This window comes from Melampsora larici-populina (genome assembly GCF_000204055.1).
Source record: "Melampsora larici-populina 98AG31 unplaced genomic scaffold MELLAscaffold_2, whole genome shotgun sequence".
NCBI classification, from domain to species: Eukaryota; Fungi; Basidiomycota; class Pucciniomycetes; order Pucciniales; family Melampsoraceae; genus Melampsora; species Melampsora laricis-populina.
In genome coordinates this window covers 3,505,845-3,532,556 of record NW_006768766.1, presented here as the reverse complement: position 1 = coordinate 3,532,556, position 26,712 = coordinate 3,505,845, and the positions used below count along the sequence as shown (strand labels likewise).

Below are 26,712 nucleotides of genomic sequence, written 5' to 3'. Positions count from 1 at the left end.
TGTCGGAGTTGATTTCGGACTTGCTGACACTGTGCAGATGTAGTATTTTTCCACCATGCAAAATGATTAAAATTAATGTCAAAATGATTAAAAATGCTGTGTTAATGCATAAAAATGCACTATTAATGCACCATTCATGTGGAAAAATGCAGCATCAATGCAGTAAAATGCAGTGTTAATGCACACACAAAATGAATTCAGAATTCTACCTTTTTCAATTTTGTTTGTCCTTCAGGTCAATCATTTTTCACTTGGGAAAAATACTACATCTGCCCAGTGTGAAGGCTGGGCTTTTTGGGTTGAATGCCTCCTTTGGCGCTCGCCCTGCTCAACCATTATATTTAAGTCCAGACAAAAGAAAACATCATTCTTGAAGTTATGAACGAGATACACATACGAGAACCCACGAGATTTTCATAACGATTGAAGGAGCTTGAAAAATCAAATCGCCGAGAAGAGGAACTTGCTTTGGAGTCTCATTTTGCTAAACCTTTCGGCAGGTGATTAACTCGATCATATCAAAATTAGCAGCGTGTCACCTCATTCAGATGATGATATCTAATTATTCCTCTTCATTGGGATGAGATTGGTTATGACGAAATATCGACTCAGTGGATAAACGGTCTAGGGACTCATTCACCACTTTGAAATTGATTTGTCTGATTTGTGGACAATGGCGATATTTGAAGGATAGCATCTTTGAACCCTTGTGTGAAAATCAAGACCAGCACATCATTGACTTGGATCATCCTTTATGATCTCTATGCTGTTCAATGTCATGTATCTGGACAACTGACTTCTTTTATTGAAAACAATTGGGATGATGTCTAAAGCCTTATACTTCTCACAGCGTAAAAATTTCGGTCCTACAAGCCCTACAGTTGACAGACAGAAGTAAATCTATTAACGGATGGCGCATCTCTCGTTTGCGTTAAACATTAGATCCACATCCTATTTGCCTATCAAAAGATGAGGTTAATCTTTAGTCTGTTTCTTTTTGCCCCCTTCATAAAACTGATGGCGGTTTCATCATATCAGGTGTATTTAATCAATTCGGGGATGTGAATAATATCCATGACCATTGGCCTCTATAATCATCCCATTCAAATACTCAAATTTTCTATCATTACATCCCTGGTGCTCCGTACAACACAAGCATGGCCCTTGATCAGGTTAGCTTGTCAAGAATATACAGAAAACTAGAATCAGAGGCAATTATCTGACAATACTGTAAGTAGGCCCGGCATGAAGCGTATTCACCTTTCAATATCACGGCTTCCGGAATCGTGTGGTAAGTATGCAGCCATGTTTTTTTAGCTTTCCATCAACAAGGTCGAGTAACTCAGACTTACTTATGAAATATCTGTTTGCAATTCTTACTAGCTACACCACTTGCTTTGCATTGTACAGCATGTACATGTAGAGCTGTATTACCACAGGTATATCATGTCTGGGGGTTTTCACTTTTTATCTTCATTCCAAGCAGGCTACTCTGTCAAGAAGATGTCAAGAAAAAATGTAGAGATATGTCAAAACCCAGCAGCCAAGAAGATATAATGTATGGCGACGTCCACTGGCGCCTTATGCAAGCATACCCCGAAGGCTTTGATGACTCGAATCGCGAGTCTCATGACTTTACGGATTCACAAGTTTGTTTCTAATTTCATACGTTAAGGTACTTTCTTCAGAAACCGTATGCTTCATCTCATATATTCAAGTGTTCTCCTCAGACGTTGCCAAATTGATCCCACAAATTTGGCGAGCAAGCCCCCTCCCACGCTCAGAAGTACCGAACAATATTCAAATTTATCTACGGCAAAGTGGAGACAAAGGCTTCGAAAGGCGTGTTGTTGGGTGGCTTATGTATGATAAAAAATGGGCAAGAACGACATAGAGCTGCTGGAATTGTTGTACAAGCCTGGTTCAAATGTTGTGATGGGCGCGAGGTTAGTCACCTGAGCCTTGGTCACAAATTTCATCAATCTTTTTCTTTGACTGATACACCACAATGAACTAAAGTGCTCAGATTGCCTCGAAGAACCTTGCTACTTACTTCGAGGTCGAGACGAGATTGGTGCCTGTTTTGGAAGAAACTAACTATTGCCTTGACCCAAGACATGCCATGGAATATATGTCAGCTTGATTTCCACATCACGATGTCGCCTGATTCACTTGCCGCTAATCTAAGAAATCCTTAGTTCGACCTGATCGAGCTCCCATTGGTCCATCTCATTGACTTTACAATTATTGAAATCATGCAGCTGCAATACAAGCTGATGAACGTGGTCGCGTTGGATTGAGTAAGACGGGTTCAGCAGTTTTCGATGGCTCAGTAGCACTTGTCAATCAGAATCCAACATATGATCTTCCTCGCCGAGCAGACTCTTGTTCATATAACCACTCCAGAGATTGAAGAAAATGATAATCAAACACATCGGCATCCTCGCGGACCTGGATTGATAGCTGCTCTAGGCCGTTCTGCTCCTCCTCAACCAAAATGATGCACAACCTGCATTCATCAAACTGCGTCCAAACGACAAAGGGTACTGATGATTTTGATTGCAAAAGTAGGAAATCCAAATGAACCAAATGGTTCTAAATCAGGTAATTGAGGTAAAAGAGATTCACAAGTCTTATTGATGAGTTTTTCACAAAAATTGATGTTTGATGAACGAATGAATGATTTGATTATGAATCCGTGAATTTGATTTGGAGAATCACTGGTGTTAGCCCTGGTCATCATGAGATTTGTTTGATGGTCGATGCAGATACTCAAGGTTTGTGAAAATGTTCCAACTTTGGCTTTGTTTATCAGACAACTGACTTGAACAACCTTTTTAATTTCCACAGTCTTCCCAGATTCAGTTTCTCGTATGGCAGCTTGCATGGTCAGAGATTCTGAAATCATGCGCTCATGTGGAGAAACCAAATGCAAAGAAAGGTGATAGTTGAGTGACTTGATTCAAGGTAACTAATTTTTTATTCATTTGGCGTCATATGTTTGAAAACTCACTAATGTGCTTGTCGACATTCGATAGTGTTCGAATATTACATCTCTCATCATCTTCAAAAATCGTTTGGGCTGATACAATAAAAAACCTTTTTGATCAAGTTCCCAGCTTTACCAGGCCTCATTTATCCCAGGTCACTTAGCTACTATTCATTAAGCCTACAGCCATCTCACAACCATCTTTTTTCTTTTCAAATCATATTTTGTTCTTTCAGATCAACACATGAATTATCTTTAGCTCTTTTTCTTTTTGTTTTTAGGTAATCCTTTGTTTTAGAAAACTCAATTAATTGGCCAGAGAGCAATCGGCTTCCAGAAAATATAGTCAGGTAATCAAACAAAAGTAAAAATACATCAGACAGATTGTATGATCACTGACACCAGACTTTCAAAAACCAAATCTCTTAAGCGGCAATCAGCATGGCTTCTTGATTGATCTAGCACAAAAAATTATCATCTGTAGTTTCTCTTAAATTATTGGAAGCCTAATGGTATAGATAGATTGCACAACTAATATCCGATTTTTGACATTCATCTTTAAGACTAGAATAGTGTTATGCCAGGGAAAACTTTTCCATTGCTGAAACAATTTCAATTTTTGCTGTCATTCAGAAGAATTTGAAAAGTTTAGAATGACAAGAGAAACATAAGAAACTTGCAAGTAACCAGATTGGCAATGACTACATATATCTATGTTACCTGAAGACAAGAGCTGATGAATTTAAAAAGCCCGGATAGTCCATCGGACGTAGAAGGTGATGAAGTAAAACGGTCAATACATATAGGGTAGCTGCTACGACGGCATTGAGCCAGCTGCAACTGGTATGAAGCCGCTATGTAGCAAATCAAACCTGTGATTTTTAGTTTTGAAGATAATCATGTGATGAGTTGATGTTATAATCACCAATTCCGAGATAGGATCCATGTCTTACCAGAATGATGCCGTACAATGACGTAGAATATGGAAGGATTATTCAAGATACTTCAGAAGCTTTGAGTTGATATTCCGAACTCAATTTTCTATGTGATTGTTATTATAAATCAGAATAGTTACACCAAAGAAGGGAAGAATAATCATTGGAGATAGTGATCAATTTATATGACTTACTGGTGATGTTCTGATAACGCTCGGATGAATCCCACACCCTGGACAATGGTATCAAATGTCTTCTGTCTATATTGTAATTTCGCGGTTGCACTTTCAAGACGAAGCTGGAGGTCTTGGCGGTGGGTCTGTGATATCCCAGAGTCAATTATTTGTAAGCCAATCCCCTCAATCTCCTGGTGAGAGTTCTGAATAAAGCCAACGGATTCGTTAAGGCCCTCTAGAGCGTCCTTGTAAGCAGAATCAATGGCCGAGATTTCATATTCGTTGAGATACCTGTGAGTCTTAACAAAATTTGTAAGGTTGTCGGCTGCAATACGATGTTGACCTTGCTTGAGGTAGCAGAAAATAAGACAGTTGAACGTCAAAATGCGGCTAGAGTCAATAACAGTACTAGGAGTAATCAACATGTCTCCGGTCTCAAAGGTTGGAAAGTTGATGAACGCTCGAAAGTAGTTTTGATTGTGCTTGAGAGCTTCCGGAATGATCAAAGTAGAAAGATGGGGGGCTATCATTTTGTGAAATACGTTGTGTAAAAGCAAATTATCATCTTCTGCCTCTGAACTAAATCTGATTTGGGGACAGAACAACTGAATCATCTCTAAAACTTGGGAGGTGGTGGCGTCATTTAGAAAGAGTTCATGATCAAACTTTGGTTTATCATCAACATCATTAGAAATGAATTGGTGAATGTAAGTTGGCAGAAAGATTGGACTATGGAATGGACAAGACATCTCCTAAGAAATATATAAATTTGGCAGTAGTTGAAAGATGAGAAAATCAAATCATCTTTGCTTTATATATCAAGATGATGATTCACAAAATTATCTATGTATGTATGTACTTGTCCACTCTTTGAAAATGGGTAATTTTGATAATGATACAATCAAGGTAGAGGGGCAAAGATGTACGTACATAGTCATGATCTATGTATTCAATTGATGTTATCAGAACAAATGACCCCACCTCCAAAAGGAAAGAGCATAGTATTAGTGACTTCTTCACACTGCAGTGCCCTACATCCCTTCATTTATTGCTCTGTTTTTAATAGAATGGATGCATAGGGGTCTGGTCTTTCAGAATTATTCCTCTTCACGACTACACCTGTGTTCTTCTCTTCTGCAGTCAATCTTCTTGATAATAGGCATTGGGCGAAATTTTCGTCTTTTTTTTTATTTTCTTGACCAACAAGCGGTACGCCTCACGAAGTAAGTCGAAGATTGCGGAATCGAGTTAGACTGTGAGTTTCACAGAGGTTGGAGAGAGACCTGTCACCTTGCCGGGTCACCTTTTTGGGGTTGATTATTACTTTACTCAGTCCAATGACCGCTTGACTCTGGTCTTTGAGCTTCCTGCTCTTCGCCTGCAGTGTTATCAATCCAATCTCAAAACAAATTGAACAAGTCGGTCACGGTCATGTCAGTATTTTTCTACGCATCCGATATGATTGCACCCATGAGCTGAGATTTGGAATTCACTCTCACGAGTTTCAGGCCTTTCCACCTGAGGGCGAGGGAGGGACCAAACAGACCACCACACGTTTGGCTCAGCACCCGCGATGTGTTTGGATCAACCGCCAGGGGCCGGAAGATACAGCTGAGGTCAACCAAGCAATCATCGGATCACAGCCGATAGGGGATACCCGGGTAGATTCAGAATGGGGGACCCGGGGTATGGTATCTGTGAAATGTCTGAAAGTCTTCTTTTGTGGCGTAATTGGGGCTTGTGGCTTTTACAGATTAAGCAAGGATGCTCTACGCCAGATAAAATTTTAGAAAATTTTTGCAAAGCAAAACAAATTTTTTTTTTTTCTGTGCTTTTGGTGGCTTTGATATTATGTCAGCAATGGCTACTCAGGAATCCGAGGAATCTGAACTACATTTGAATGGGTCTCAGCAACCAAAAATTTTTTTAAAAAAAAACCTCGCCCAATGCCTAATAATTTGTGTTGTCAGATGCCTCCTCGTTATCCTTATTGATCTCTATCATCTCACATGATCATCAGAAGGTTGTGTTCTCACTTGCCGTTTTACTTCTCAGAAGATAGTAGTTTAATGAGACAAATCATATTGATTTTCAGATCTTTTCTGCTTGTCATAATTCAAATGTAAAATGTGGCTTATGCATTTTCCCCTAAAGATTTTTCGAGTTTTACATAACTGGCCGGTCTAATTCCTTGTACTTATAAATAACATTCAAGTGATCAATTAAGCAAGTTGTTGCGTAAATTGCTGTAAATTGCCCATCTTGTATATATCAGAAGCTTATCTATGAAGAATTTCTTTCCGGTCAAGATGCAAGAAGGATTTTAGGAGGTTCAAAAGATTATATTTCATTAGATTCAAAAGAGTTTTCCAAATGCAACTTTAATACTTCTTGTATGGGTACATGAAACTCAAGTCCCGAAACACGTAAAAGAGCAAAGGATTTAGGTTTGGATATAGGAGTGTATGTACCCACAAGGCATTTACATGTGATCTTTTTTCAGGGTAAAATCATGCCACATTGATCTGGTGAGACTGCAGTTTGGGAAGACATTCTTCTACACAATCAGAAATGAGAGGGAAGTGTCAATCACGGGTTGACATAACTGTAAAAATTAGCCCTTTTGTGTTTCCTGCACTCTAGTTTTGACACCATGTTGAAAGTTTCTTTTGGTAAAGGAAAAATTGGGAGCAACTTTTCTAAGAGTTCCAACATTGAGTAAATCAGTGGTAGCATCTCAATATCAGGAGCTGTGAAAAACATACAGCAGTGCAAATACCAGGTCTCTTTGTTTCTGGTAACCTCACAGACCTGAAGCAGTTCAATAGCCATCATTGATAAAGATATCTACCGGTACATAAGCCTTTGGGCTTGTTCTTGTGATGATCCAGACTTCATATAGTTGGAAATGGTGAAGTAACAAGGGAAAGATATAATTAAATATACTCAGTGGTAGATCACCTTCCGTGCAAATGTAATAACTCATTAAATGTTGAAAACCTACATGTAATCCAATCATTACATGTAGCAATGAGAACAAAAGAACATGTAAACCATACATACATACAATGAAATACATGTAATTTTTGATTTACACAAATGTATAGCGCACAAGGTGTATTTTTCTACATTGCTTCATATTCAGTTGTTCTTTTGATTTCTGCCTCTGGTTACTATTGTCAAGGTGCCACATTACATATGTATATCATATGTAACCAGCTTGTAACAAGTCATCTGCAACTTGTTTCATGTTGATGCCTTGCTTAATTTTGTGGGAATAGTAAAAAAGAGGGAGTGAAAATACCAGTTTCCTGGTATCCACACAGACCTGAATGTATTCTTTTATTTTCTTCCTGTGAATACTATTGTTGAAGTGCCCCATTCTGTATGCAACTCAAGTGTAATGAACTTGTACCAAATTATTTATTACTTGTTTCATGTTGAATCAATACTGTGGGGACAAAAAGAAAGGGAGTGCATATACCAGGTTCCTGGGATCTGCACAGACCTATGTATTATTTTGCATATGTAAATCATATGTAATGAGCTTGTAACATGTTTTTTATTACTCATTACATGTTTATACCTTGCTGAATCACCTTTGCCTATTGACTCCAATATTGTGGGAACAAAAAAAGGGAGTGCACATGCCAGGCTCTTGGGATCCACACAGACCTACATGATTCACCAAGCATCATTTTCAAAAAGGATGATGTGCCCATACAGCTGTATTCATGATTGATGAACATTTGAAAGAAAAACTTTTTGAATAATCACAGCTAATTGTGAATACAGGTACAGCAAAGATCATTAATCACCACAGTTTTCCTGTGATTATTCAAATAGTTTTTTCAAAACATTTGGAAAGTTTTTTTGAGTGTTCATCAATCATGAATACGGCTGTACAATGTGATCTTGGAGACTACAAATAGGCTGAAGGGTGATTAAGAACCTAGGGGACAAACAAGGGAGTGTAGAAATCAATATTGTGAGGTAGTGCAGAGACTTAAATTCAAAATGTACTATTTTATGGATCTTTTTGAAATTGCTACTATTTGGTCCATTTGTGGCCTCTGGATTTGGGGGAAACAAAGGCTTAAGGGCAAGTGCAAATAATAAGTTACTTGTATTCATGTTTTTATTCATGTTTTTATTCTTTTATTATCAGGACTACATGTCTATGAAACCATCTAGATTTTGCTAGATTGAACCACATATATTCTGTGTAGTATAAGATGTCACCTGGAAAATATTTACAGTACAAGTTTGAGGTGATTTATTGGTTTAAGTACCCTTAAACCTAACCCTGATTAGCTCAGGGATGCTTGCTTGGCTTGTGATTGGGACAAAACATATGGTTTCCATATGTAATCCACCTGGTGGGAATTGTAGCATCTTCTCCTCCAAAACCCCCTATTTCAATAGACTATGCTAAGATATTTGAGGAATGGATCATCCGCAAGAGTATTAACAATACATTTCAATCAAAATCTGAAGATTTATTGCTGTATGATTGAGATATGAGGGATTTATAAGTTTTTTTGGATAGGTAGATTGGATTCTTGGCACTGAGGATGTGTTAGTTCAAATTTTTTCACTTGATCAATTTTTAGAAAGATATTCATATGAATACACAACTTAATTTCATTTGAGTTTTTGGATGTGATTGGATATATATAAAATCAAAACGTGTATGTATGTTATAGATTGAAAATTTTGACATGAGCATGGAAAAACTATGTACAGGTAAGAATTCAACAGTAAAGGAAGATGAAAGAGCAGTGAGACAATAGGGGGAAAAATATGGTCAGGATTGGAGCTCTTTGATATAAAACAATTTACATTCAAGATGAGAGTTCAAGCATTTGAAGAGGTTTGAGGAGCACAATGAAGATATTTAAATGTATGCAGATGGATACAATGGTATTGGAAATCAGCTCACTGAATTTGGACAGTTGTGAACATGTTCAACACAATCTTGCACCATTCTTACTTCTTCAAACATTCTGAAAAAGATATGAGCAGTTTCCTTATACATGTATCCATTGCACGTGTTATCTTTAAGCAACTTTTCAAGGGGACCAATTCCACTTGTCAAAATAGACCGCATGGTTGAAAATCTACAGTGGCAGTTCAAGATGGATGGTATGAAATTTTCTGTTATGGAGGTCGAAATTAACATAAGAAGTGAAGTTGAACCATAAAAATTATTGAAATGTTAACATCCATTATATAACACATCAATACTCAAGAGGCAGATTACAAACTGACCTATTTTTTCTTCAGCATTGGATCCTTGAGGTTGTGTAGCTGGTGCCGCTGAAGGAACATTACCCTCATATGTGAGACCTTTTCGAGAAATTGATGTTTTTTGAGGGCATCTTTGCTGAAGCAATCCAGGTACTAACGAACTGGAGATTTTTGAATCATTTGTTTGTGATAGAGGTTTTGATATAGCCATTACGGTCTCCGCATCAGAAGAAGAATCTTCCAAGGCAAGGGCTGGTAGTGGTGATTGAGATTGAGGTATCTTTGAGACGGCTGAAGGAGAGGACGAGATAGCCTTGTACCTTGGCGAAGGCGGGTAATCATAGAATGCTCCGGAATTCTGAAGTCGTGGTGATGGGTCATATAAATGATCTATTTCTTGGGTAGAGATTGAATTCGACTTTTCAAGATTGTGATTACGCGACAGAGATCTAGATTGATGCTGTTTCTTTCCAGAATATGAAGCAGATTTCTCCAAAACGTGTGATTGAAGTTTATAGGTAACTTCAGAAGCAAGATCTTTTGAATCAGATGTTCCGGTCGCAAAAATGGATGGTGGTGATCTAAATTGGTTGATGTCTCTAGAAGCAGAAGTTTGCATTCGGTTGCCAAATTCAGTAGTGCGATGTTGAGTGCTATGAGGTGGGTATGGAGCGAAGTGATGTCTTTTCTTGCCAGGTTCAAAAGGAGAGCGTCGTTCTGATGGAATAGCAGCACCGGAAGCAGGATCCAAAAAGGTTTTCTTTACTGATGCCAATCGGCTTTGATGCTGTGTCTTGTGAACCCCAAAAGCAGAGTACTTTGAGCTGTGTCTTGGTCCTATTGATTGAAGCTGATTGGCAGTGGAAGCAACAGGATCTCGAAAGCTTTGGATTGATGCCGATTGACTTTGAAGCCTTAATGGTAGGGATTGAAGTTGATCGGAAGTTGCAGAAACAGGATTTTGCAAACCACGACTGGGTGACCGTGATCTGAATTTGTGAATTCCTTTGCTAGCTTCGGCAACAGACCTGGCTGAGCGGTGGGATCGAAATCCATCAGCAACTTCAGAAGAAGAGGAAAGACTCTGGAAAGCTGTCAAGAAAAAAGAGATTTCAGTCTCAAGCTACCATAGGAAGGATGTAACCGCATCTGTTGAAATTTGAAAACAACCCTACCTGATGCAAAGGGCTCATATTCAACCTTGATCAAATTGTTGGCAACCATCTTATTAGCAAAATCTGTGAAATTCCCATCCAAGTCAACTGGATTTGGTCGATGGGGATGGCCCAACCCACAGCGGCTCCTTATGTTGTAGTTCATAATTTCGACTGAATCTTTAAGAAGTACAATTATTGGAAGCATCGGAGAACCTGCGATCAACTTAAATGTATAAGATGGATAAGACAGAAGTCAAAATCAGCTCACCCTCATCTGTACTTGAATCGCCACCTCGAGTATCTGTAGGACCTGCAGGGCAACACTTGTTAGCGGCTTTTTACATCATAATAATTAGACAACAATGATATTGAGGTGAACTGGTATATTCATGTCGAAGATTACACTTACTTTTTGTTTTGTGGTTCAACTCTGAGGGCGTTTGAACAGTCTCTTGAAGTAAAACGTCCGCTCGAACAAGGTTGCTCTTGTGCATGTTATCTTAGAGGAGACCAAATCTTAATCAGAAAAGGGATAGGGAGTGAAGTGAAGTGAATGGATCACTGACCGTGTTCAACCAAGATTTTGTCATCTCTGCCATCAACAAAAGTAGATGCTTCAAATTTTGAAATGCCAAGGGGTGAACTCTTATTATCATGGAAGTGTCCTGGATATTAATAGTGAACAGCATCAGAAGACACATAGTTGTTGAGTGTATGGTTAATTTTTTACCTGTGACGTCCTGGTAGTCAGAGCTTGATCTGCTGGAAAAATGAGAGTTTAACATGAGTCAAAAGGCCTATATTGTAAAGACTGAAGGTTTCAGTATCACAGATTCTCCTGAAGGAAGAGTGAAATTCGATTTTGAAGAAGCTTTTAGCTATTTAGGGGAGTAAACTTTGCTGGCTCTCTTGTCTTGAATACACAACTCGGCGACAAAGAGCAGCCAGAGTCTGGAATGGAGATCAAAGGCACACCACAATTGAGTGGGTACTTTCAAGATGACATCACCAAAATGATCGGTTTCAGAAGCCTTTCAAGAGCTGCACCACCGTAGGCATAGCTTTCACCCCATTCAACCCCTATGCCACAGTGTTTAACTTTCACCTGACCGTGACGTATGGAGCATCTACCTGTGTCTACCCAAATTGAAAGGACTATTTGATTCGTTTCTATTATCAATTTGGTGTTAGTCCTCTTCATTCAAATTCTTTTCTTCTTGTCCAAACACCCAGGATTGACATTTCAGGTGTCCACACCCGTTCTTCTGCTCAAAGAAATGAGTCTTCTGATGGATCAACTCTCTCCTTGTTCACTCAAAGCTAACGGTTGTACGCGGAGTGGTGCCCTTGGGGGCAACACAAACGGAGTCTCTTATATTACTTGAAAACTTGACCATTTGAGCACACAAAAGACCCCTGTTGGGGAGGCCTGAGGCCTTACAAACAGTAATAACTGGGATACCTGACTAAATTAAATCATCGAAAAGAAATAAGCACATAAACCCCATATATACTTCTCACACGCTTCTCTTTTCTCAAACCTATCATAAAAATGAAAAGAACAGTAAAAAACAAACAAATAACAAACTCGAAACTCATTCGAAATAAACTAAAAAGAAGAAAAATAGTTTTTTTTTTTTAGGTGTGGGTGGGTGGGAAAAAATTTTTCAGACAAAAGCGACAACAATGGAAGAGAAAAACCGCAGAGCTGGGAATGGATTTGTAAATAGATGTCTATTTCTGCGCGCACTTCTGGGGAAATGATAATATTGGAAAAGGTGCACGAATAATGAAAATCGAGAATAGAGACATGAGTACCCAGGACTGTTCGACAGTGTTGGTACTCTAACATCGATGTCTTACACTGTTCCTTGGGGTACCTGTCTACTCGTCTTATTCTGACACTTCCCCAACACACATTTGGACATAGAATATCCATCCATTTGGACACTTCCACTTGTCGTTTGTCTTCCTAATCCATCATTACTTATTCCACTCCGTTAATCGAACACCAACCTCGAATATTTGCTTGTCGATGCAGCAGCGATCTCATTGGGAATTCCATAAACTTACTTGGTTTCAGTGAAAAACCATGGATGTACTAAAATAACGTTCTGTGGTTGTCCCTGGTCCAACATCTGTTTGGATCTCTTGAGAACAGCTGAAGTTACGCACAGGGCCAATTCCGATGTCGTAGGCTTGAATTTCCAGTCAATCCCGACATATTGATCAGTTGTGGTAGGCTCAACATTCAGAACCCTCCTAGATATCACTCTCAAAAAGTCACATGCATACTCCTCCACCCAGTCGGACCAATCTGCATATTGCTTATACTCTCCATATCAGGCGATATCACGTGCATACTCCTCCACCTGTTTGAACAAACCGCGCTGGATCTTTCTTTTATAAGCTACTCCGCTTGTTGGGTGAACCTGTCCTCCCATTTGCACACACCAATTCCTTCCACTTTCTTGTCATCAATCAGGCCGATAGGCATCTTACCTGTGAATTATTCTTTCTGTTCTTTTTCAATCACGTTCTATCAGAGAATTTGCATAGTAACTAATTCATATATATTTTTCCTTCAAAGAATCATCTATTTTTGCTTTTGAGTGCACTCTAAGCGATTCTTCCAGCTGACTCCTAACCAACAAAGTAGGTCAATTACCCCCGTTTGATCATTCATACCTGCACAAAGTGACTAATTCATCCATTCCCCCTTCTTTACTATCCATTCTATTTCGTTATCCTGATTGAATCGTGCATGATCAATCATATGTTAATCATTTCCACAGTTCATTCATACCATACGAAAATGGAACTTCAAGGAAAACGCCAACAAACAGAAAAGTTGCCCATTAGGAGTACGGGTGGGAGACGGCCCGGGTATCAAACAGCCACAATCTCTTATGGCCAAAGCGCCCATTGCAAGATACAATGTAAACATTGTGATGAGAAGAAGCACATCCAATGTAAATGTTCCACTTCCCATTCCTGAATTGTTGAATGTGACGTTTAGCACGTTTTGGTTAATCTCTTAGCAATCTTGTCCTTCATATAAATCAACATCATTTTTACATCTACTTTGTTGATTGGAAGGAAATTGGGAATCAGATGTAACCTCCATTTGGTTAACTCTGACTTGTCATAGCATATGTATTCAAAAGGTTTTCAAGTTGCTCTGATACGTATTCATACACGCATGGGAAACTTGTTTGTTGGTACATACATTATGCAAGATTTGATGTATTTTGATTGATCCAATCCATCAATCTTGTTTGTAAATTGAAAGAAGAAAAACTACTGGATATTTCTAATCAAATTTTGAGCTTTGATGGGAGTAAATCCGTCATGGTGACGCGAAGTTGGCACATCCCGACCACGTCGTCGCTGACGTTGATCGCATGCACATTGTGCCAAATGTGAACGTGTCCACTGTGTGAGCTGGGAGGTTGATCCATTCCCCGAGCCCACATGTAGAGTTTCCCAGTTTCACCACGCAGGACTAATGGCACAGGCATGTATTTCCCTTGGTTCTCTCGTGTGCTCAAGTATGGAAAGCGACCACAATTAGAACCAATTTGATACGCATAGCTCGCGATGCTTGTTTTACGCTAGCAACAAGGTGCAAACAGGTTCTTTCCATTGATTAAACCATCTTTACATATAAGAACCCAGACTTTTAGGCGTTTAAACTATCTACATTGGGGTTTGCTCATCCTCCTCGAGACCCTCTTCCGTGACTTGATCACCAGACCCTCCAGATACATTGACAATAACTGGGCTCGCTGCTGCAAATACTTGATCCACAAACAATGCTGGAAGTGGTCCAGACGCTTTGGTAGTCGCCCAAGTTTGCTTTCCGGTAAAAGTCTCCCGGTCATAACGGGCAATCTGATTAAAGTACCTGCAAGACAAGCCAGTCAGTCAGGTCAGGTCCCACTCGCACCATAGTACTAAATATATCAACTTACAAGGACGCATTGCTGTCGGGTCTTGTGCTCAGATCAGCCAGGGCTTTGTCCATGAGCGTCCATTGGCAGCGCTTTTTGTTTGCGGTGTGATTGAGGTAGTTGTAAGCTGTTACATATTGCTAAGATACGGTGGCTACATCAGTCCGATATTCCAGCTCCTAAAACCTAGAATGCTTACCATTAAGATGATCCTCTTCACCTTAGCGCGCCCCAAATAGGCCAACGGAGCATCGTCTTTCAAAGCTCGTGCTTTGCTTCACACTGGCGCGGCTTGCTGACGGGCGTCACGGGGCGGAGGCTGGTGTGTTTCGTGGCTGGGGGGGACGGGGTAGCAGGAGCAGGCTGGGGCGAGTCACTTGTACCGTTAATCGACATCGCGCTAGGTGCTGGGTTAGGCGACACACGCAGTTCACGACGACGGAAGATGTGAGTGTACCAATAAAGTCAGTGAAAGGAAAGAATGCAAGATTCCAATGAAGAGGAAAGAAAGACACAATAGACTAGTTGTACTCACGTCGTAATGAAGTTCCTGGTTGTCCACCCAAATCATCCTCTTCAACATCCATATTGTCTCCAAACAAATCATCCCAATCACTCATTTGTCAATATCTTCTTCTTCGAACTGTTTAACAAAAACGAAAAGGGAAGTACGTTTGAGATCAGAATGAAAGGAACTGAGGGCAAGAAATCGATTAAATGGTCCGAAAAGGAGATCAAATTTCAAAACCTACATGTCCAGCCTGTCGGAAACAAAAGTATGAAGATCAGTTTCTTATCTCTTATTCTGGATCAAGAGAGAGAAGGTATTACTGACAAATAATAAAACTAAATCAATTATCAATAAAAGAACTTGTCCAAGGAGTTTTGTTTGACTTGAAATAAGTTAATTGATTGATAAAAATAGATTGAAATTTTGATAAAGTTGAGAGAAATTCCTGAGATTACGACACGAATCTGGTATTGGTGAATCAGGATCCTTGCTGTCGATCGAGGCTTTTGTGAGTCAAAGAGGCGTTACAATTGCTAGAGCAAATCGGTTCCGATCCTCAAAGCAATGTAAGAGTGGTTCACAAGTGATGTAATTGGTGACCATTCTTGCGATTAAATTGATCGTGCAGGGGTCGGGTTTCTAAAAACCCCTGACCTCACGTCAATTTGCCTAAAAACCCTTTAGCGGTGTACCATTGCCTTTAAAGTTTACATACACTTTTTGAGTTACATGATGAAATTTTCACACATACATAGTATCTACATAATTCTTAGTTACATGTGTTGAGTGGAGTGATTCAGTTTGAGAAAGAGAACAAGAACGAGTGAAGAAAGAATTTAAAACATGGTAAGGTACTATTTCATAATATCAAACAGAAATCAAGTCAAGAAACAAATACTGACCCTAACTCTTGGATTAGTTGTATAAGCGAGAATCAGAATGGAATTCAAGAGCACCATCATAAGCATATGAATCAGATTCATTAGATGACAAATGGACAGATACGATTAAAAAAACAAGAAAACTCAAAATTTCATTGAACTTACAAACCAAATCAAAAACCATCATCTCGAGGGTAGATTTTCCACGTGAAACATCTGTTTTGGACTATCAGGATGCTGAAAGTGTTCTTTCAAGCAAACCAAGTGAGTCATATTTTAGCCTCAGTCTGTCTACCAACGTCTCACGTATCTTTCTTTTATCCCATTCCATGCAGATGACCGTCATACAAGACCCAATCTGGAACTGTTAGACGATATGTATTATCTAGACTATGATGAGGATGACATGAACGAGAGTTGAATGAGAAGAACTGTCAATGAAGGTAATTAGACAGGTTGGGCTCCTATTAGGTTAGTGGAAGGTGCTCAGGTTGGAGCTTTGGTTGAAATTACGGGAGTTGATTTGATTGGGTCGAGTGTTGGTACTATTAATGGTTTACTAGATGGTCAAGCATCAGAGCTATGAACTTGGAAATATAACTATGAACATTGAAAAGATTGGATCAAAATGGGAAGAAGAAATCGAATTAATAAACAAGATTGGAATTAATGAAGCTCTATTGAATAAATTATCAGTATTTGTTAAAGCTTATGGAGATTTGTCTAGTCAAGGATGTAAGTTTAGAAGATTAGGTACAAAAGGTTTATTAAGGATTTTTAAAATATATTAGGTTGTTTTCCTGAAGAAGAATTGGATTTGAGTAGGATCTTAAGAAAAATACTTTTAGTTGAATTTTTACCTAAAACTGAATATATGGATTTTGAAATATGCTTAGAGTTAGCTGAGATTAAGATTGAAGAGGGATGGGTAAGGTTTTGATTTAGCTGATTATTTTGTTTGATTTATTCATGAGACTGATTTTATAGTTTTTTGTATGACTAAAGGATTATTTATCATCTATCATTTCATCTGATCAAAGGTATTTGATCTTTCCTAGTGCTCCAAGTCTTTTATTAAGTAGTTAAGATTGTCATCAAGAATCAAGATTAAAAGAATGTCGAATTGAATGAGAGTTGAATGAAGATAACAAATATAAAGAATCAGTAGCTGACATGAGTTGGTCTTTTGAGAATCTTGAAAAGAATGGATTGATAAGAGATATTGGAATCGATTTGATGTTGATGGGAAATCATTTGGTTCTTTTAGGAAATCAAGGGTAAGTCTTATATTCTGCAGATGGAGAAATCATTCGAGAATAGAAAACTAATTGTTTAATGGGTTTTGGGTTTAGGGCTGGGAAGAATAAGATAATTGATTGGTTGTTGATGGTATCAGGGAGACCTAGAGAGTATATTCAATTGCATGTGAGTTAGATGAAAATTCATATGAAGTTGTAGACCAACAGGATACTGATATAAGGATGATTTGATTCAGCAGGACTCGACAGTCCAGCAGACGATATAATTCTCAGCACTCAGAAAAGTGCGATAGATGATTCCCCTTTATCATTCAATTTGGCCGTCATTTTCTGACTTTTTTCAAAAGTCTCTGATGCTTTTCTTACTTTTCTTAAAGGCATGATGCTGAGATGAATAACCCAATAGCATAACTATATAAAACTCATCTTCGCGGTGATGACGATTAAGATCATCCTTTCCGAATCCTACTCACCACGTCCCAGCACAACATTGACAAAACATTTTCTTATTTGACCAGGTGTCTGACTCTACGAAGTCGTTTTAAAACTCCACAACTTCAACTACATCTCACAACACTTCAAGAAACGTTAGTCTTTAACAAATTTCTCTCCAACTCTTCATGGATACACGTTCATAGAGGAAATTGTTGAAGGTAGTTACGGGGAAGTTTGGCCAGCATATTCATTTGAGCATAAGAAGATATGCGCAATCAAAGTTATCCCGAACGCGAATGTGGTTAACAACATGTTGGTCAAGAAAATGACTAGCACGACTGTGCGGCGGGCGCCGCATCACCAGCCCACATTGGTTGATGCTCCTGTTATTCCTTCATGTAGATATGATCAGTATCTGAAAAATTGTCATCACCATTAGTCTCTGTGAATGATTTATTGAAGAGTGGCTTCCAAAATCACACAAACATCTTATCATACTCAGAAAAACACATTGTGAATGTTTCATATTCCCATACTCACTAAGCTTGGCGCCTTGCAATCTCCGACTGTGTATTTCTGTTCACTTATAATTATGAAATGTTACAAATTACTGAAAATTCATTGGGTCTTTAATCAAAAACATATGTTCTTCCTCCTGATTTTTCAATAGACCTGGAGATGTTAAGGTGATCAATTGATACATTACATCAGTTTGTTGTCCAAATGATCCCAGGGCTGGTTCTTTCATTGGAAATTCTAATGTCACATCATCTTTTCCTGGGACTCTATACCAACTCTTTGTGCAACCCCAATGATGGTAATTCAAATAAATGACAAAATTCAACCTGAAGTATAATCAATTTCAATACAATGTGGTGGTAAGGCCTTACTCATATGTATGAAGCTCTTCTTTATGCCAAGCAAAAGTCAAAAACAACATCCCAACATAAATCCAAGGTTGAGTGATCCAAGCAGGATCTGATTTAATTGACCTAAGTAAAGACCCAGGTGCAATTGATAAAGTATTTAGATTTCATTCATCTTTATCACAAGGTTCAAGTGGATGTTTTTCAACATGTGGGAATTCACTACTAAAACAAAAACCAAACCACAAAATCAGTCATTTTGAAATTGAAAGGGGATCTTCCATAAATTGATGAATGATGTATCACTGAGAAACAAGAAAGAAGAAGAGCTTACATATAGTGATCAAGTAAATAATCTTCTGTTGGTTTTAAATTGGGTGAAGTAGAAATATAAATTTGATAAACTTTGCACATTTTTTATAGATTCATAAATGCCTGTTAATCCTATCATGGATGAAGAAAAATGTTTCAAGTATTGGATTCTTGCTTCTGGTCTATCTTGATTTACTAAATTGGTTGGATTGGTGCATCAAATTGATATTTATTTATATTTTCAAAAAATACAAATTGTTTAGGTCTTTTGTGGGTTGGGATGTGGGGTTGTGAGGTTTGAGGGGAGGGAGGAAATGTTTCAATTACTGATTGCACACATTATGTAATTCTTATGGACAAATATTAGGCCAATTTGTAAACCCAAACAAAATTATTTCCAATAACCAACACCCAAAACCAAGAGAACAATCAGTTCAAAATGATATTGACAGAAAGAGAAAAAATATGAAAGCTTACATAAATCAAAGTGATGTTTCCTAATAAAGCATCTTGCTTAAATATTTTACCATTCCAAACATTTGATAATTCAAATTCACTTTCAGCCTCAACTTTCCTCATCAATATTTGTTTTGTTTCCTCTCTTTTGCTTTCCTGCACTTCAATTATTCCATTTTTAAAATACATTAATAAACTTGGACCTATTAGAAAATCCATAAATGAATAAACTAAATTATCTTGATATCCACATATACCCTTTCTTGCATGAGTGTTTTGAATTCTTTTAGCTCAAACTTTGTTGGGATTTAATTCAACATCATTTCACTGACCTCTCTGTGTGATACTCACAGATATCTTCATAGTAAAACCTATCAAGCTAAAGAGCAAATTTCTGCATTTTGATCTCTTACTTTGTTATATGTAATCTCTCCAAACACAAGAAAGAGGAGGTTCAATTACCAACCTGGCCTAGTATCCTGAATCTATAGGTTTAGGAGTACTTCTGATATACTGAAGAAATGCTTGTCTCTTCGCAATCAACCCCACCTTCATTGAGGTTAAATCCTGATCAAACAACAAATACTTGTAGAAGATCATATCAATTAAACAAAAACATATGAAGATGAAGATCAATCTCAATTAGAAACCAAACAGAAATCAGTTACCATTTATCTTAGTAACAGGTGCAACAGGTTATGCATCACATGGAATACTTGAACTTCTACGTGCAAAAACAATGGATCATTCCAGTTGATCATCCATCAAATACTGCTTAATATTGAGTTTCAAAAAATAAATCTTTATGTAGATCACAATAGGGGTTCTCAAAGTAGACCTGGTTTGAAGAAAACCCAGCTGTTTAATCAGAATGTTACACATCAAAGTTTGATTCAGAATGTTATACATTTTGCTGCATTAAAATCAGCATCTAGAACCTGAAATCACATTGAGACCCTGAAACTCTCAAGGTAACGTGATTGGAACATATACATCAATAAATATAATGAAATTACACCCCCTCAAATTTGAATCTTTTCATCTTCTGCGGTTGTTTATGGTAACAGATTAAATTGTCAATTTTGAATAGAACATGACTGTTTAATTGATACAATTGCAGGAGCTGATGAAGAAACCCATGAAGGGGTTATGTTCCCTTATGGTCAAAGTGAATTACAGTGTGGAGAAAGAGTTCATTCTGCTACTCTTGATGAAAAATCACAAGCCTCTATTTTCAGGTAAGGAGCATTCTCTCTGATTTGCAATCTCAAGTCTTCACTTGTGGTGGTAACTGATTTGAACCAACCCATGTTGGGTCATGTGTTTTCCCATACTACATGTGCAGTGTCTAAGTATACATACATAACCTATGCTAACAAACTACATGTGTACTGTCTGTGTATTTATATGTAACATATTGAGACTACATGTGTAGTGTCTATATATGTATGTTTATTCTGCTACTCTTGATGAAAAATAAAAACTTGTTATTTTCAGGTAAGATTCATTCTCTCTGATTTGAAAACTCAAGTTTTCACTTGTGTTGTTCAATTTGTTTTAGCATTTATCATATCAGATACTCAAATCCAAGTGGGAATGATCCAGGTGTAGTAATGGAAATTCACCAAAACAACCTGCAATCTTGATATTAATTGTTTGTGAAGTCTTGGCAGGCAAAAGAGATCAACTTGGTATCATTCACTACACAAGATGGTACATGTTGAGTCATAAGGGAGAAGTTGCTCAAGGCCCTTCATGTTCTTTTTGAAAATTTCCAGAATTTACAAATTGATTTGGGTCTACATGTCTATGCATGTATGCATGAGATATGCCATATGGTAACTGGCTTTAACCTACATACTTAACCTCATGTGTTTTCTGATCCTACATGTGTAGTGTATTACTTAGTATGCATGCATAACTTGTGCGGTCAATCTTACATGTGTACTGTCTTTGTATGTATACATAACATATGGTAGCTGAGTTCTGACTATGTAAGAATCTGTAGAGTTAAAAGATCACTCTCAAGGACTATCAACAATACATTTTCATTGGGGTCTAGGCGTACGGAAGTACTAGAAAAAGACAAAAGAGCCAGGCCAATAACGGATATTTTAGAACAATTTCCTAGGCGTACGGAAGTACTAAAGGAAAAAGTAGGACAACAGTTATATTTGAACAATTTCCTAGGCGTACGGAAGTACTAAAGGAAAAAGACAAAAGAGCCAGGCCAATAACAGATATTTCAGAACGATTTCCTAGGCGTACGGAAGTACTAAAGGAAAAAGTAGGACAATATCAGTTATATCTGAACAATTTCCTAGGCGTACGGAAGTACTAAAGGAAAAAGACAAAAGAGCCAGGCCAATAACAGATGTTTTAGAATGATTCCCTAGGCGTACGGAAGTACTCAAGGAAAAAGTAATAAAAAAGGAACTCGTACAACGGCTATACATCATCAGGGGAAGTTGAGATATTTATATGTGTATCTTAATTACCACAACGGCCTGGGATAGATGTCTTGTAGATTTATCATCAGTCATACAAACCAGCCCTTGAGATGACAAGCAGTGCACCTTACTCATCACAAGGCCCTGGAGTGAATGCCTGGTGGATTTTTCATGATGACAAACCAGCCCTTGCAACAATCATGAGTGTACGTTAATTGTCGCAAGGGGCTGAAGTGGATGGCTTGTGGATTGGTCATGAAAACAAACCAGCCCTTGTGACAAAAAGGAGTGTACCTTAATCATCGGAAGGGTCCTGAAGGATGCCTTGTGGATTGGTCTGAACCAGACCTGTGATGACGATAAGGAGTGTACCTTGATCATCGCAAAGGCCTGGAATTGATGCCCTGTAGGTCTTGTCATAAGCACTCTCATCAAGCAAAGAAGACGACAGAAACACGTCACATAATCAAAAGAAACAAGCCCTTTTGTTCATATGCAGAGCTTGACTTTAGTCAATAACAGTTTCATCCAAACAGATGCTGTCATCACTTCTGATCACAAGCAATCAAACTATATTCCAATATTGATTGATTTCATTAATACTTTGGAAGTAGTCAGAGCGGGATTCTATCGCTTCATGCTATGAATAGTGATTCATCTCAATTGCAAGATTGATTTCATTAATACCTTGTAAGTATTCGGATTCTATTGCTTCATGGAATGAATAGTGATTTATCTCAATCACAAGATTGATTTCCTTAAATACATCGGAAGTATTCAAAGCGGGATTTTATCGCTTCACGATACAAATATTGATCTATCTCATCATAAGCTACAGGGACTTGTCACCATGCATATTCGAATTTCTCTGTGGGTACAATTCCACATTTTATCCACTCTCTACATCCCACCTTCCAAGTGATGGTGTTTGGAAGTATAGAACCTTGTCCTGTTACACAATCCACGCAATTCTTCCAAAACTTGGAAAAATACTTTATCTTGATCAGAAGTCCAGCAATTGATTACTTTCTCGTGTTTCAAAAAAAAGGTGTAGAACCATGGACCAAGAAAGAAAACCAAACCAAACCAAACCAAACTTGATACAAAAAACAAAGCCAAGCCAAAAGCTTGTTAAAAAAACCCGAAACAAAAAACCCTCGGAAATTTCATTCATTCATCTTCCATTGTCTCGCCCATAATTTCCCCTCCAGACCCAATGTCCAATATAGCATTGTCTTAGTTGATCAAAATCTGTCTGAAACTACATAAAACCCACAATCTGATGTCTCTCAAAAGTTTATCATAATTCCTTCTTCTACTTGTATAATATAAGTGCGACAAAGGAACACGATTAAAGAGATTTCTATTTCAAAGTTTGAAGTCTCATGAGGCTTTTGAGTCGAGTCACATTGATTGACATCAATATAATTATGTTCTATCACCTCGCACCCGGACCTCCGCTCTCTATTTATGGACAAAGGAATTTGTAAACATATGTAGCAGCCTTGGTCTCTTCAGTCCGATGCATGTCGAAATAATCCCTACTTAATAAATTGGCATCATCTCATACTCAAAGATCAGTTTTCCTAAACTAGAATCCTTCTCTGCGACTTTTAGTAAGTCTACAGCTTTCCTTTATGAACACATTCCTCAAGAATCGTGATCTTCATGCCAGGACATTCATCATCGTCATTTCTCTGACACCCATGATCCCTTTCTTTAAATACGCTTGATTGTCAATAGTTACAAAAAGACTTTTTATAGTATTGTTGATATGTCGCAGTCTGTCAGCCCCGAAGAACCAGAGGTCTATGAAAGTGACTTGAAGCAACAAGAAATTGATGAAACACCCAAAGGTATATTCCAGCTGGCTTAATCTACGTTTTTTGATTAGTTGACCACTTTGTTTGTAGATGAGAGGTTCAACAAAAGTCTTAATCGGTTTGAAAGGTCACTTGAGTCTGTTGAGGAGCAAATCGTACATTTGATTGTGGCTCGGGAACCACAAGTTCAATTTGGTGAGTTTGGTCTATTTGGACTGTGCATCAATCACAGCTAACCTTTCCCATTCTTTAGAACCCAAACTTGAACTCATTACACATGGTTTAGCGGATGTGATGAAAGTTATGCGCATCATGGAGGACATGATCAAACCTTTTGAGACTCAAAAAAGTGATGGCGGTATTGATTGGGGCATTGTCCAATCCAAAATCAAGAGACATACAATGATTTTTCAAAACCTTATAGCGGCATGTGGGACTGGGGAGCCTCGTATCATAGCGGACGAACTAAATTAACTGGCTGTCAAAGTGACAACTGTGGGGAGTCTCAACATACTTATGTATTTTGTATTTTGGCTTTTGTGTTTTGCTCTGTTCCTGTTCTGATCAAAATCCCATCTTACTCATACAACAATACGCCTTCTCAGACCCCAATGAAAATGTATTGTTGATAGTCCTTGAGAGTGATCTTTTAACTCTACAGATTCTTACATAGTCAGAACTCAGCTACCATATGTTATGTATACATACAAAGACAGTACACATGTAAGATTGACCGCACAAGTTATGCATGCATACTAAGTAATACACTACACATGTAGGATCAGAAAACACATGAGGTTAAGTATGTAGGTTAAAGCCAGTTACCATATGGCATATCTCATGCATACATGCATAGACATGTAGACCCAAATCAATTTGTAAATTCTGGAAATTTTCAAAAAGAACATGAAGGGCCTTGAGCAACTTCTCCCTTATGACTCAACATGTACCATCTTGTGTAGTGAATGATACCAAGTTGATCTCTTTTGCCTGCCAAGACTTCACAAACAATTGATACGAAGATTGCAGGTTGTTTTGGTGAATTTCCCATTACTACACCTGGATCATTCCCACTTGGATTTGAGTATCTGATATGATAAATGCTAAAACAAATTGAACAACACAAGTGAAAACTTGAGTTTTCAAATCAGAGAGAATGAATCTTACCTGAAAATAACAAGTTTTTATTTTTCATCAAGAGTAGCAGAATAAACATACATATATAGACACTACACATGTAGTCTCAATATGTTACATATAAATACACAGACAGTACACATGTAGTTTGTTAGCATAGGTTATGTATGTATACTTAGACACTGCACATGTAGTATGGGAAAACACATGACCCAACATGGGTTGGTTCAAATCAGTTACCACCGCAAGTGAAGACTTGAGATTGCAAATCAGAGAGAATGCTCCTTACCTGAAAATAGAGGCTTGTGATTTTTCATCAAGAGTAGCAGAATGAACTCTTTCTCCACACTGTAATTCACTTTGACCATAAGGGAACATAACCCCTTCATGGGTTTCTTCATCAGCTCCTGCAATTGTATCAATTAAACAGACATGTTCTTTTCAAAATTGACAATTTAATCTTTTACCATAAACAACAGCAGAAGATGAAAAGATTCAAATTTGAGGGGGTGTAATTTCATTATTTTGATGCAGTACAATGTATAACATGTTGAGTTAGACTTTGATGTGTAATATTGTGATTAGAATTCAAAAGATTATTATGGTGATATCATTGGTTGGAATTGACTTTTTTTTCATAGAATTTTAATACATTGAATAATGAAATTTGACCTCTTATATCAATTTGATAAAATCTTAATGAACTACAATATCCTGCGCATAAATATTTGATTTTTGAACTTCAAAAGTAAGAAGAATTTGATAGATTATCAATTGGAATGATTCAATTTTTTGCACATTGAAGTTCAAGTATTCCATGTGATGCAGAACCTGTTGCACCTGTTACTAAGATGTAAGGTAATTGATTCCCTTTGGTAATTTGGGTTCCAAGCATTTCCCTTGAAGAAGTCAAGAGCCAATGTGATGATCCAATTCATACCTATGTGAAGATGGATCCATTTTTCTTTCAGTTCTGAAAATTTCCTTTTTGCATTTTGATCTAACATGTTTTTTAATAACATGCTTTGTAGAACCACAACTTATATTGATGTGGAAATGAGAAAACAGCTATGGGAAGATTATGGTGTGAAAGTTCATCAAATCAGACAGGCTTGGAATAATTTCCCCCTTCTTTTTGAATGAAAAACCAACTCTTTAATATCAAATTTTATGATTTTCTTTTTGTGAGTATCTGAAATGATAAATACCAAAAAGAAATTGAACACCACAAGTAGAAACTTAAGTTTTCAGATAAGAGAGAAAGACTCACCTGAAAATCACGGCTTTCTATGTTTCATCAAGAGTAGCAGAATGAACATACATAGACACTACACATGTAATCTCAGGAAGCACATCACACGTAGGTTGAAACTTGAAACCAGCTACCATATGGAACCCAGTTGCCATATGTTACATATACATACATAGACAGTACACATGTAGTGTGATAGCATAGGTTATGTATGCATACTTAGACACAGCACATGTAGTATGGGAAAACACATGATACAACATGGGTTGGTTCAAATCAGTTACCACCACAAGTGAAGACTTGAGATTGCAAATCAGAGAGAATGCTCCTTACCTGAAAATAGAGGCTTGTGATTTTTCATCAAGAGTAGCAGAAAGAACTCTTTCTCCACACTGTAATTTACTTTGACCATAAGGGAACATAACCCCTTCATGGGTTTCTTCATCAGCTCCTGCAATTGTATCAATTAAACAGTCATGTTCTATTCAAAATTGACAATTTAATCTTTTACTATAAACAACAGCAGAAGTTGAAAAGATTCAAAATGGAGGGGGTGTCATTTCATTATATTCATTGATGTATATGTTGCAATCATGTTACCTTGAGAGTTTCAGGGTCTCAATGTGATTTCAGGTTCTAGAAGTGAAGTTGGACCCCATTTTAATGCAGTACAATGTATAACACATTGAGTTAGACTTTGATGTGTAACATTGCGATTAGTGTTCAAAATATTATTATGGTGATATCATTGGTTGGAATTGACTTTTTTTCCATGGAATTTTGATACATTGAATAGTGAAATTTGACCTCTTATATCAATTTGATAAAATCTTAATGAACTACAATATCCTGTGCATAAATATTTGATTT

The 26,712-nt window shown here is 37.7% G+C and overlaps 7 protein-coding genes across 7 annotated transcripts; 3 read left to right on the top strand and 4 right to left on the bottom strand.

Annotated features, from left to right (window-relative positions):
• Positions 1 to 1,875: 1,875 nt before the first annotated feature.
• On the top strand, positions 1,876 to 2,945 carry MELLADRAFT_102069 (family 2 glycosyltransferase; the record flags this gene model as incomplete). The annotated part of the gene is made up of 4 exons (XM_007404495.1): positions 1,876 to 1,946; positions 2,020 to 2,133; positions 2,716 to 2,777; positions 2,851 to 2,945. The coding sequence occupies 4 exons, from the start codon at positions 1,876 to 1,878 to the stop codon at positions 2,943 to 2,945; spliced, it is 342 nt and encodes a 113-aa protein (XP_007404557.1).
• Positions 2,946 to 9,033: 6,088 nt separating this feature from the next.
• MELLADRAFT_59325 (uncharacterized protein) lies at positions 9,034 to 11,001 on the bottom strand (the record flags this gene model as incomplete). The annotated part of the gene is made up of 5 exons (XM_007404425.1): positions 9,034 to 9,257; positions 9,372 to 10,442; positions 10,526 to 10,720; positions 10,776 to 10,817; positions 10,917 to 11,001. The coding sequence occupies 5 exons, from the start codon at positions 10,999 to 11,001 to the stop codon at positions 9,034 to 9,036; spliced, it is 1,617 nt and encodes a 538-aa protein (XP_007404487.1).
• Positions 11,002 to 11,817: 816 nt separating this feature from the next.
• MELLADRAFT_102067 (uncharacterized protein) lies at positions 11,818 to 13,004 on the bottom strand (the record flags this gene model as incomplete). The annotated part of the gene is made up of 5 exons (XM_007404424.1): positions 11,818 to 11,973; positions 12,029 to 12,048; positions 12,426 to 12,502; positions 12,581 to 12,668; positions 12,962 to 13,004. The coding sequence occupies 5 exons, from the start codon at positions 13,002 to 13,004 to the stop codon at positions 11,818 to 11,820; spliced, it is 384 nt and encodes a 127-aa protein (XP_007404486.1).
• Positions 13,005 to 13,824: 820 nt separating this feature from the next.
• MELLADRAFT_102066 (uncharacterized protein) lies at positions 13,825 to 15,080 on the bottom strand (the record flags this gene model as incomplete). The annotated part of the gene is made up of 5 exons (XM_007404423.1): positions 13,825 to 14,053; positions 14,211 to 14,414; positions 14,482 to 14,552; positions 14,761 to 14,867; positions 14,996 to 15,080. The coding sequence occupies 5 exons, from the start codon at positions 15,078 to 15,080 to the stop codon at positions 13,825 to 13,827; spliced, it is 696 nt and encodes a 231-aa protein (XP_007404485.1).
• Positions 15,081 to 16,454: 1,374 nt separating this feature from the next.
• Positions 16,455 to 16,938, top strand: MELLADRAFT_102065 (uncharacterized protein; the record flags this gene model as incomplete). Its single annotated transcript, XM_007404496.1, has 3 exons — positions 16,455 to 16,587; positions 16,644 to 16,780; positions 16,858 to 16,938. 3 exons carry the CDS (start codon positions 16,455 to 16,457, stop codon positions 16,936 to 16,938), a joined length of 351 nt encoding a protein of 116 aa, XP_007404558.1.
• Positions 16,939 to 23,404: 6,466 nt separating this feature from the next.
• On the top strand, positions 23,405 to 23,927 carry MELLADRAFT_102064 (uncharacterized protein; the record flags this gene model as incomplete). The annotated part of the gene is made up of 3 exons (XM_007404497.1): positions 23,405 to 23,486; positions 23,544 to 23,648; positions 23,707 to 23,927. The coding sequence occupies 3 exons, from the start codon at positions 23,405 to 23,407 to the stop codon at positions 23,925 to 23,927; spliced, it is 408 nt and encodes a 135-aa protein (XP_007404559.1).
• Positions 23,928 to 24,348: 421 nt separating this feature from the next.
• MELLADRAFT_102063 (uncharacterized protein) lies at positions 24,349 to 25,597 on the bottom strand (the record flags this gene model as incomplete). Its single annotated transcript, XM_007404422.1, has 3 exons — positions 24,349 to 24,556; positions 24,880 to 25,027; positions 25,531 to 25,597. 3 exons carry the CDS (start codon positions 25,595 to 25,597, stop codon positions 24,349 to 24,351), a joined length of 423 nt encoding a protein of 140 aa, XP_007404484.1.
• Between the last annotated feature and the right edge of the window lie 1,115 nt (positions 25,598 to 26,712).